The 12,548-nt window shown below is 41.4% G+C and overlaps 1 protein-coding gene across 14 annotated transcripts in view; it reads left to right on the top strand.

The window, feature by feature from the left end:
* LOC110565770 (microtubule-associated protein 4) overlaps nucleotides 1-12,548 on the top strand; it is a 136,331-nt gene that overhangs the window by 80,250 nt on the left and 43,533 nt on the right. For all 14 annotated transcript variants that reach the window (XM_021663555.2, XM_021663531.2, XM_060385219.1 and 11 more), the window contains 5 exons: nucleotides 3,440-3,562; nucleotides 5,242-5,355; nucleotides 8,133-8,267; nucleotides 10,466-11,590; nucleotides 12,424-12,537. In XM_021663555.2, the coding sequence (XP_021519230.2) occupies nucleotides 3,440-3,562; nucleotides 5,242-5,355; nucleotides 8,133-8,267; nucleotides 10,466-11,590; nucleotides 12,424-12,537 (1,611 nt within the window). The remainder of the gene's footprint in view (nucleotides 1-3,439; nucleotides 3,563-5,241; nucleotides 5,356-8,132; nucleotides 8,268-10,465; nucleotides 11,591-12,423; nucleotides 12,538-12,548) is intronic.

Raw genomic sequence — 12,548 nt, 5'->3', positions numbered from 1 at the left:
AGCTAGTGAGCCTTTTGGGCTTTTTGCATCTGGACATAGGCTGAGAAGGAAGGTCAGCTGGGTGCTTTCTCTGCCTCTCTGAGCTAGCAGGTTTTTACCCCATCATCTGGCTCCTGAGTCAGATCGGATGGGATTTTCATTTTTTATTAAAAACATCCTGATTATAGACTTTTTAATATTTGATAGTGTAGCTCCTCATTCTTATTCCTATTGCATTTCCCTAAGGACTAATAATACTGAACTTCTTTCTTATTTGTAATAATATCCATTGTATATATTTTATTGGGATTTCCGTTATTAAATTGAGTTATAATTGACTTTTAACCTTTTCTGCATGTCAGTCCTTTATCAGATTTATGATCTCTTAAGTCTTGTGTTCGTGTGTGCACATGTGGGGTCATGGGTATACGAATATACATGTGGAGGTCAGAAGACAGTGTCAGGGGTGAGTCCTCACCTGTTACCGTGTTTGAGTCCGGGCGATCTCTACCTTTAGTCTCTCTGTCGGGAGCTCTGGGACCCCAGACCTGTGTACTACTAAGTTCAGCTTCTATGTGGTTTCTGAGGTGCAAACTTAGCTCAGCAGCTTACATGCCAAGTTCCAGCTCGTTTGTGTGTGTGTGTGCCTTCTTGTGTGTGTCTAAGTGTGTGTCCATGTCTTTGAGATGGGGCCTCAAGTACTTCAATCTGGCTTTAAACTCACCGTGTAGCCGAGACTGGCCTGGAATTCATAATCCCCCTGTCTGAAATTCCTAGAGAATGCCTAGGTAACAGGTGTGCACCATCTAGATTTATAATTTTCAAGTGTTTTCTCTCAACCTTTGACTTCTTTTTGTTTTCTTAGTATGCTATCTTTGAAAACTAGCAGTGTCTGTCTGTCTGTCTGTCTGATTTAGCTCAGTCTGGCCTTCCTGATCCTCCTGCCTCTATGCTTATAAGATGTGCTGGAATTACAGTTGCGTGCTGCTCTGCCCGGCTATCAGCTCTCTCTGGATAGTGCTTTTGTTGCTGCTTCAACGTATCTTCCCATAACCTGGAGACCACAGAGATTTCTCCTGTTGCATTTTACAAGTTTTTGTTTTGTTTTGGGTTTTGTTGTTGTTTTCTCGAGACAGGGTTTCCCTGAGTAGCCTTGGCTGCCCCGGACTTTGTAGACCAGGCTGGCCTTGAACTCACAGAGATCTGCCTGCCTCAGCCTCCCCAAATGCTGGGATTATAGGCATGCGCCACCAAGATCAGCGCTGTGTTTAGTGTCCAAGAAAAAAAGTAATTTAATCCTTGATTAAAGCAGCAACAAACCATACCTACACATAAAGAGGAAGAACAGGTTCTTAGCTACAAGCAATCTTCCGTTGTTAGATTAGTAATTGTGTTTCATTTATTATTATTGCGTGAGTGGGGGTGTACTGTGGAGGGGTGTGTGTATGTGTGCGTGTGCACGTGCTGGATTTCAGACCCTGGACAAACGGCTGAGGTGCATCTTTAACATGCCAAAGTGGACCTGGCTTCCAGGTTCTCCTAGCACCCTCAGTCCTACCTGTCACAGGGCATGTCTGGCATACCCTGCTGGTGTACCCTGCCCTCTACCCTGAGCTTGCCAGCCAGGAGCTGGGCTAATCCAGACATCTGGCTCCCTCCCTCTCTCTGTATTTTCTCTCTTCCTGCCTGCACATGCTCTTTCTCTTTTTCTCTTCCTCCTCCTCTCTGTCTCCCTCCCCATGGTGACTTCCCTGGCCACATGTCTTGGGAGCAGTGAACTCACTGGAGAGCTGCACCCAATCAACCTGCCTTTATGCTTTAATTTGACTTGAATTGGCTCATTTTGTCATCAGAGAAAACCTATTATGAGAGAGAGAGAGAGAGAGAGAGAGAGAGAGAGAGAGAGAGAACATGAGAACTGAAGACAACTTTGTGAAGCCTGTTCTTTTCCTTCCATCATGGGTATGGAAAACCTTGTGCTCTGAGGTTAAACTCTGGCTATTTTGCAAGTTTTTAATAATTGTAATTCTTGTTTTTAGGTTTTTGCTCTATCTGAAAATTTTTATAGATGATGTAAATGAAGTGCCTCTGTGTTCCATGCTGAAAAACTGTGTGGGCTATAGAAATGGACGCTCAGTGGTTAGGAATAAGGTTGCCCTCCAGCAGTCCTGGATGTGGCTCGCAGAAACCACATGTTGTCCTATAACTGCAGCTCCAGGGGTCTGATGCCCTCTTCTGACCAGGCACATATGTGGCACATGCAGGCAAAACACTCATTCTTTAAAAAAAAAAAAAAAAAAAAAACGAAAGAAGAAAGAGAAAGAAAAGGCTGCCATTTGAGAAGTGCAGGGCAGAGACAGGATCACTGCAAGTCCAAGGTTAAAGTTGTCTGCATATAGACCCACATCCCACCCAGCCAAAGGCTACACAGTGAAGGCTACACAGTTGTCTCAGTCCCCTCCCTAAAGTCTTCACATAGCTCCAACTGACCTGGAACTCAGTTTGTAAACCCTGCTGTCCTAGATCCACCTGCCTTTTGCTTCCCAAGCGCTGGAATTAAAGGTGTGTGCCACCGTGGCCGGCTGCCAGTTGACTCTTAACAGGAATTTTTGTTTTGTTTTCTCTTCTGAGCTTTTCTCTGAGTATCAATACTTGGTGCTTGTTTTTATGTCAGGTGCTTTATTTTATGACAGAGGCCCTGGGGTAGAGCCTTTGTCTTAAGTGTGTGCTCAGTATCAAAGTGAGTTGATAAACTTAATACTAACTTCGGACCTTGAACTTACCAAAATTCTTTCGCTTATACTTTTTAAAAAATCTGTATAGATTATGGAATAGACAGCTTTCAAAACTTTTGTAAGTTTAAATTTTACTTGCCTTGAATCTAAACTTGACTTTAGCCAGAAAGCCTATATTCAATAATTGCCTTCTATCTATTGGTTCCTTTGAGAATTGCCCTTATTTGCTTAGATTTCGTGTATGTGTCTGTTTGTGTCTTGTGAGCGAGTGCATGGTGCACCTGTGGGGGTCAGTTGACAACCTGCAGGACTTGGTTCCTCCTCTTATCATCTGGGTCCTAAGGATGGAACTTAGGTCATCAGGCTTGCTAGTAGGTATAGTTACCACTTGCCTGTCTTGCCTACCCAAGGATTACCTTTTTGATACTGAATCTTTCATTTTTGACCATGGAGTACCTTTCCATTTCCTTCTAGCTTTAAAAAAAACCACCCTGCCCCCCTTTTCTGGGTTTGGTGGCCCACACCTCTAACCTCAGCACTCCAGGAGGCAGAAGTAGGCTAATCTCTTGAGTGTAAGGCCAACCAAGACATAGTGAAAAACAGAAAACAAAATTCGTTTTTTCCTGAAAGATGGTTTTTAGATGGTCTGTTTGTAATATTTTGTAAATGCTATTAGATTGGAAAACAGTGGTATCTTGTGATTTATTTTATGTTTGTATCTTAAGGATTTCCAACTGACTTTCTTGAAGAGAAAATGGCCTATCAGGATTATCAGAACGCCCAGAACTGGCCAGAAGATGCAGGCTTTTGTTTCCAGCCCCAGGAAGCGTTAGATACTAACCAGGCTGGTAAGTGCAGGCTGTCTGTGACTGTGTGAGAGAATAGGTGTCAAGGCTCTAAGTACCACTAAAATAAAGCATTTTAGCTTCAAAATAGCTCAGTAAGGTGTGGCCAAAGTATAATTATTTCCATAATGGACCTTTATCTTTCTTTGTTTTTGTTTGAGATAGGGTTTACACTGTCATCCACACTGGCAGTTCTCTTTCAAAGTGCTGGGATTACTTGGGAAAACGAACGCAGCTGTATATATTATTCTCCAGAAGCACTTAATTCCCTCTAGTTTTTTTTTTAATCATTCGTTTATTAATTACATCTTATTCACTTTGTGTCCCAGCTGTAGCCCCCTTCCTCATCTCCTCCCAATCCCACTCTCCCTCCCTCATCTCCTTCCATGCCCCTCCCTAAGTGCACTCTGACCCTAGCCTATCAGGTCTCATCAGAACTGGCTGCAGTTTCTTCCTCTGTGGCCTGGTAAGGCTGCTCCCCGCTCAGGGGGAGGTAGTTTTTTATCTTTTCAAAACCAATCACCAATAAATTTTATCACATTCATGTGCACTAAAAACTAACGGTTCAGTACTCCCTTAGCACCCAAATTCTTTCCAAAGAAATTACTGCAATAATAATGGTGCTTATTTTATGCCTTTTATGCCGGAGAACTGACATGCTAAAGTTGTCTTCTAGTCCCAAGCTTTTTTTTTTTTTTTTTTTAAAGCTAACCAGCAGTGAGCTACATAGCTACATAGCTCACTATGTAGCCTGGTTAAGCTGGACTGGAATTCTAGGGTTAAAGCATTCACCACCATACTGATCTCAGCGAGCATTTGAAATTCAGTGTTCTTTACAATATCCACATGAGGTAAAAAAAAAAAAAAATTGACCTTGTTCTACAGATAACATTGTAGTCGAGTTTGTTCAGTTTGCTTTTTTGAAACAGGCGCTCTTTGTCTGACTTACGTTGGCCTTGAAATTGATGTTGGGGTTACAGGGATATAGCTTCATGTCCAACATCATTTTGTCATTTTGTTTTTAATTTTTGTGTGTCTCTATCTCCAGCACGGAAATTACAAGCATATGCCACCATACCAGACTTTTTTGTGGGATGGGGGGAATCTAACTGAGGTTTAGATCTGCTTTTATGGCTGGCACTTAACTGCCAAAGCTATTTCCTTAGCCACTATTTTCTGTTTGTTTTAATGCCTTAAGAGTATGTCTCTTAGCATATTGAAATTTTAGTTTTCTCTGTACTTTTTAGAGTCTTAAAGGAGTATTGAATGCTCTTTTGTGAAGTTTTATATTGGTTGGCTTTCTTAGAAGAGCAGTTTATTTATTTATTTTATGCAGTGTTCTATCTGCTTGTACACTTGCACAGAAGAGGGCACCAGATCTCACTATAGATGGCTGTGAGCCACCATGTGGTTGCTGGGAATTGAACTCAGGACCTCTGGAAGAACAGCCAGTGCTCTTCACCTCACAGCCATCTCTCCAGCCCCCAGAAAATAAAATTTTAAGAAAACAGTGGATTATATTTTATTATAACAAATGAATTAGTGAATTTTCATTGTTTTTTTTTTTTGCCATATATATTCATGCTATTTAATTTACTATTGGCAATAGAGATGTAATAAGTCAATATTCACAGTAAGTAGTATTCACTGTGTATGTGTCTTTGATTCTGTTTTCATTCTAGATCCCTTTAAGATGCACCATGATGGTGACCTGGCGGATCTGCTCTTTGCCGCCAGTGGCCCCACAAATGCTTCAGCATTCATAGGGCAAAGTGATCCTCTGGAAGACAGTTATGGTACGGCTTCGTTTAGATTTATTATGCCAGATTTAATATCTGTTTATTGACTCACATGCCACATAATAAATGACAAATGATTATGAGAAAAATAAAAAATTTTGATGTAAGTTCTACATGAGAAATCTGCTTAGGGTGGCTCTAGCTTTGTAACCAAGGATGGCCTTTAATTCCTAATTCTCTTTTCTCCACCTCCCAGTTATTCGGGCCTTCACATCCAGACTAATGTAAAATTATGAAACATGATTTTGTGTGTGTGTGTGTGTGAGTGTGTGTGTGTCTGTGCGCACGCGCGCATGTGCACGCATGTACACGCATGTACACATGTGCACGCACATGAACGCAAGCACAGCAGATATTCATGGAACTAAGAGATAACTTTAAAACAGCATATTCCATAGCACCTTAAAGTGAAAAACAAAAAGGATAAGACTTTCTAGGGTCGCTAGTGGCAAATTAGAGAATTCACATTTGAGCTACTCACAAGACCCTGAGTTCAATAGAATATGGTCAGATTCTTTGTCCACACTTTTCATGGTCTGAAAATGAGATCTCGTGCATCCTAGACTGCCCTCATACTTCTTATGTAACAAAGGATAACTTCTTTTACTCTTTCTACCTCCACTTACCAAGTACTGATTACATATAAATGCCATAGGACTCTGTGAAGCACGGAATCAGAGCCGGGTCTCTATGCATACTGGGCCGCAACCCTTCCTGCTGACCTTTTAAATATATGCAGCAGAGGCAGCAATAGTTCCTACTTTTGAGAAATTATGATGATCAAATAAAATTATGTTAAATATATAGCATGGCATTGAATACGTTGTAATCAACAGTTACCAGTAAGCAGTAGTACCCTCGTCTTGTTCGCATCTTTATGTTTTGGTTGCTCTGAGCATCCTCCAACTTTGTTTTCTCTTCCTCTCCTTTGAAGTCTACAATATTCCATTTATTTTCAGACAAAATCTTGCTGTGTTATCTGGGGTGGGCTCACACTCATGATCCTGCAACCTTGCTGGTAGCTAGGATTGCAGGTGTGTACCTCCAGCTTCTTGTAGAATCTGTCCTGTCTTGTATTCTTTTATAACTTCTTTGCTTTTTTCTAGGTTAAGTCTCTTCATATTTAGATCACCCCAGTAGTCTCCTACTTAGCCTTTCTGTTTTATTTTGTAGCTGGTTTTTAATAGCTCACTGTACTGATTATCGTGAATCCTTGAGTACTTATCTTCTCATCTTCATGATGAAGATACTAAAAAGACATTCTTTATGTAATTTTAAATTTCTTTGATATATTTTTTAGGCCCTTTTCCCATGTTTTGTATGGTCCTCTTTGCCCTTTAGAATATGTCAGACCTACTTGAATAAGATTGATCTCATAGTTCTTGTCTTGTTGATGTCATTTTGCTTTGTATGTTAAGAGGGCTCTTAAATCTTAATATTGACTGTCCTCTTTTTCTGTTCCTGCTTCTAATCTGAAACTTTCTGTGATAACCTAGTTCTCAAAGTTCTTACATTCCTAAAGCAGTTAATACTGTACTGTTTACCTGTTTTTTCCTCTCTAGCTAAATCGCAATAATCTTACTGGATGTGGTGGTATATGCCTGTAGTACCAGCTAGTGAGGAAGCTAACAGGAAGATCACCTGAACTCAGCAGTTTAAGGCTAACCTAGACAACATAGTGAGATTCTGTCTCCCAAAGAAAGAAATTTAATAGTGGTATAGCTTGGACCATCTGATCTTAAATCTCATATTGTGTCTGACATGGAAGAGCATAATCCTTGTATTATGTAACTTGCTAATAATTTATTAGGCATTTTCAAAAAGGCAGGTTCTAATCTTTTTTTTGTAGGTGAATGAAGGCTCACAATAGTGCTATCTACTATAATTTCATTGATGTTGGTATTGGTAGTGCTAGCTGTTCTGTATTCTAAATCTTTGTGAAGTCCAGTTGAAAGTAACCAATAAATATTGGTTCCTGATACTACTGGGATATAGTGTTTATATTATGCCTGGTAAGAATTTATCTCAAACCTAGGCTGTAGAGGGGCTCAGGTATTGAGGGCACTTGCTGTTTTAGTAAAGGACCAGAGTTTAACCCATCACCCACAGAAGGAGGAGGCTCCTAACCGCAAGTTAACTAGAGCACCTGTGGATCTAATGCTCTCTTTTTCCTTCTGCAGGAGCCTGTATACAAGTATACACACATGGATATGCACATTCACTGATAAATTAAAGATGACAATATTCTGGGACACATCTTTAATTCCTGCACAAGGCAGCCACAGTCAGATCTCTGCACCTACATAGAGAGTTCCAGATCATCCAGGGCTTTATAGTGACACTATATCTAAAAAAACATACCAAATGAAGTAAATAAGTAAATCTTTAAAAACCAACAATTAACCTTAAGCAGAAAATGCCAGCAGATCTTTCCTTAAAACCTCCTAGTTTTTTGTTTTGTATGTTTGTTTGTTTGTTGTTTTTTGAGACAGGGTTTCTCTGTATAGCCCTGGCTGTCCTTGAACTTGCTCTATAGACCAGGATGGCCTCAAACTCAAACCCTACCTCTGCCTCTCAAATGCTGGGATTAAAGGTGTGGGGTACCACACCTGGCAAACCTCTGCTTTTAGTGCTTTATTTGGTGTGTGTGTGTGTGTGTGTGTGTGTGTGTGTGTGTGTCTTCTTGACATCACCTGTCAGTGATTTAAACTGTCAAAAGTCTTTCCCTCGCTATTGATGACTACATTTAAAAACTGTTTATATTTAAATATTAGGTATGCTTCCCTGTGACTCAGTTGCTCCCACGGCTGTTGTATCTGAGGAGTGGTCTATGGAAGCCCCAAACTCTCCACACTCAGAGTCCTTCACGTCTCCAGAGGTTATTGGAGAAACCCTACAACCAGCAGCAGGTAAATGATTGAAAACAACTTCATCAGTTATTGGTTATGGCAACAGTAAAGAGTGGAAGCACTCACACTTTTCTCAGCAGCTTAAAGCAGGTACAGATAAAGAGATAAACTTACCTTTTTGTCTTTCTGTTTGAGACAGTGTCTCACTATAGAACCTTACCTGTAGACCAAGTGGCCTCAAACTTGGTCTCTGCGTCTGCTTCTTGAGTGCTTTGGTGAAGGACATGCACCACCAGGTCTTGCTGGATGCAGAATTTTAAACACTGGGATGCTTAATTTTGAAATAGAGTCTCATGCTGTAACCTATGCTGGCCTTGAACTTGAGGCATTCTTCCATGTCTTGCCCTACCAAATGCCAGAATTACCAGCCTGAGCCATTGTGCCCTTTCCTGACCTGTGAGTAGAAATGACCACAGGTCCCTTTCTCATATTGGCTGTGTACCTGTATTGTTTTAATCAAATATGTATTTTCTCTCTTAGCCATGTCTACTGTACTTGATCTTACCAAAAGGCCAAGAAGTAATGACTTGTTTTTTTATTATTGTTTCATGCTTTAAATGTTGACTTTGTCAAAGATAAATATCATACATTAACTCTGCAGCTTCCTAATTAGTGTAACCTTGGTATTCATGCCAGGCACTGGTAGTACTCACCTTTAAGGCAGATGCAAGTAGATCTTTGTGAGTTCGAGGCCAGCCTGGTCTACAGAGCTAGTTTCAGGACAGCCAGAGTTACACAAAGAAACCATGTCTCCAAAAAAAAAAAGACAAAAAAAGGAAAGAATTTGATGTTCATAAAAGCCAAGTATTTCTTCTTCCCTAAGAATGTAGTTTTTGTTTATTTAATTTTTTATGACTTTTAATTTTTTTGGTATCTGTTCATATATAAATACACCATATGTGTGTCTGGTACCCACAGAGTCCAGAAAAGGGCATCAAATCCCATGGAACTGGAGTTACAGATGCTTGTGAGCCATCATGTGGGTATTGGGAATAGAGCCCGAGTCTTTTTTTTCTTTCTTTCCTGAGACAAAGTTTCTCTGTGTAGCTTTGGCTGTCCTGGAACTCGCTCTGTAGACCAGACTGGCCTTGAACTCACAGAGCTCTGCCTGCCTCTGCCTCCTGAGTGCTGGGATTAAAGGGGTGTCACCACCACCCAGCTTGGTAGAGCCCAAGTCTTTAGGAAGATTGTTCATTGCTCTTAACTGCTGAGCCATCTCTCCAGCCCAGAAGGTAATTTTTGTGGTTGTTGTTATTTGGTTTTTGTTTTTGTTTTTGAGACAGGGTTTCTCTGTGTAGCATTGGCTCCCAGTACTGGACTTGCTTTGTAGACCAGGCTGGTCTTGAACTCACAGAGCTCTGCCTGCCTCTGCCTCCTGAGTGCTGGGGTTACAGGTGTGCGCTGCTGCCCCCTGTCTTTTTAACATTCTATTTTTGTGAGTGCACACGTGTTTGTATGTATGTGTGCATGTGAAGGGCAGTGGATGACTCCTGGAAGCCAGTTCTCGCCTTCCCTGTGTGGGTCCTGCGGGTGGAGCTCAGGTCATCAGGCTTCGCAGCAAGTGCCTTTTCTTGCTGAGCCATCATGCTGGCCCCGAAAGCAATTTTTTAAAGAGATTTTTAAAAAAAGGTTTATTTATTTTATGTATATGAGTGCTCTTTATATACACCTGCATACTAGAAGAGGGCATTAGATCCCAGTTATGGCTGTGAGCTACCATGTGGTTACTGGATCTCAGGACCTCTTGGGAGAGTAGAAAGTGCTCTTAATCACCGAACCATCTCTCTCTTGCTTAGTTTTCTTTCTTTTCTTTTTTTTAATTATTTATTTTGGTGTGATTTGGTATGAGGGCATGAGATCCCCTGGAACTGGAGTTACAGACAGTTGTGAGCTGCCATGTGGGTGCTGGGACTTGAACCTAGGTCCTTTGCAAGAGCAGGCAGTGCTCTTAACTGCTGAGCCATCTTTCCAGCCCCAAGAAAGTAACTTTTAAATTCAGGATTATGAGTAGATAATATTAGGCCCTAATTTTTTTAAAAATTATTTTCTTTTTCCTTAGTTTTTAAATTTATTTTTATTTTATGTACATTGATGTTTGCCTGTATGTATGTATTATGTATATATGTCTGTCTGTCTTAATCTCTGAGCCTTCTCTTTAGCCCTGTTAGGTCCTAAATTTTTAAACTTTATTTCCTTAGAGCTATCCCAGGAAATAGAAGTGGAATCAGTAAAAGAGCAGCTGCCAACTAAAGCATTGGAAATGATGGCAGAACAGAAGATCACTGATACGGTGCCATCTAGAGAAACAGAGCTCTCTCCATCTATCGACATGACACCAGGCATGGAAACAGAGGTAGCAGTGGCTAAAGACACAGAAGAGACCACCAAACCAGATGCTGTATTGGCAAATGTCATGCAGCCATCCATTGAATCAGATATGTTCCTGGCCGAGGACAGCAAACTACCCATAGGAACAGACGAGATCCCTGTTAAAGAGATCGTATTGCCTGCAGAAGCAGTTGTATCTTCAGCCAAGGATATGGCACCGCCTACAGAAACAGAAATGAGCCCAGGCAAAGATGTGACACTGTCCAATGAAACAGATATGACAATAAAAATGGACTTGGCACCACCTGAGGATATCGTACTTCCTAAAGAAACAGAGCTAGCCCCAGCCAAGGGCATGGTTTCACTCTCAGAAATAGAAGTGGCCCTGGCAACAGATACTGAGCCCTCTACAGAAGTACCTACAGCTGAGGAGGTGGTCCTGGCAACAGACATGGCCCTGCCCTCAGATACCATAAAGATGTTGACAGAGGATGTGGCACTCTCCTTAGCAACAGAGGGATCCCTGGGCAAGGACATGACTCCATTTCCAGAAACAGAAACCCTGGGCAAGGATATGGCTCCACCCACAGAAATGAAATTGGGCACAGTCAAAGATGTGGCTCTACTCCCAGAATCAGAAGTGGCTCTCTCCAAGGATGTGGTTACACTTCCAGAAACAAAGGTGACTGAGCTCAATAATGTTACTCCACTTTCAGAAAAAGAGGTATCCTCAATCAAGGACATGTCTCTGCCTCCAGAAACAGAGGCTTCCTTGGCTAAGAATGCCATTCTGCACTCAGGAACAGAGGTAACTCCGGATGACAGCATGACTCCAGCCAAGGATGTCTCACTGCCCTTGGAGGCAGAAGTAGCACTAGTTCAAATTAAAGACAAGGAAACTGCACAGATTCAAGAAGAACTAAGTGAAGACTCCCAGTTAGAATCTGTGCAGCACAAGGAACAGTCCACAGCACCTTCTTGCGTGATTTCACCAGGTACGGGCTTCTGCTTTCTCTCAGTATTCTCTCTACTGAGGTGGGACCAATGTCATTTCTGGTAAAAGAGAGCCTCACTGTTTTGCAGGCACACTCCTTTTCCTCCTAGTAAGCATCCTCACCCTCTCCATTCTCTGATAGCTAGTCCTATTCTGTGTTCAACCTTGCTTTTCTTCTAGACAAGTGAGCCATTAAGATAAGATCCGCAGACCACCATTAGCTCATCTTCATAGTGGCTTGTGTTCGCTGCACTGCCTTTACCTTTCTTCTCGTTCTATGGCTAAACTGTCTTCTCAGTAAAGCCAGCCTCTCCTCACTTTGCAAAAAGTCCTGTACCCTCTACTCAAGTATCCTGCTTCCCAGCCATCATTGTTTTTTCTGTTACTCATTAATTAAATCTTTTTTTCATTGGATTATTCTTACCTGCTTTTAAAAACATTTGTGTTTTAGCTTTTGTTTTATTTTATGTATGAAAATAAAAGTAGTGCTGGTAAAATGCCTCACTGTGGAGAGGCACCAGCCCGCAAGCCTGGCAGTTCAGTCCCTAGTACCCACATGGTGAGCAGGGAGAACCAGCTGACACTCTGTTCTCTGACCTCCACATATGTGCTGTGCCAAACATGCTTCTCCAAGCAAGAGAAATAAACATTAATTTTAAAAAGGAAAAAAAGGGGGGGGGGACACTATGGACTCTGCCTTCCAACTGCACCTCCCACTTTCTGTTCTTTAGAGAATTCTACAAAGCACATTCTCGTTTCCAATTTATGGCAGATGAAAAATTAGTTGAAATACTGTTTCTCTGAAACTGACTTGAATTTTACTATTGCCTCTAGAACCAGTTAAAGCTGCAGACCGAAAGTCTAACTTGCCAACAGATGAAGGTTCTGCATTAGAGAAGTTAGAGCAGAAGGAAACACCTGGCAGTCAGCCTTCTGAACTTTGTTCAGGTAAGTTGGGA

Source organism: Meriones unguiculatus, chromosome 6 (assembly GCF_030254825.1).
Source record: "Meriones unguiculatus strain TT.TT164.6M chromosome 6, Bangor_MerUng_6.1, whole genome shotgun sequence".
NCBI classification, from domain to species: Eukaryota; Metazoa; Chordata; class Mammalia; order Rodentia; family Muridae; genus Meriones; species Meriones unguiculatus.
This window is presented reverse-complemented; position numbering and strand designations above follow the sequence as displayed.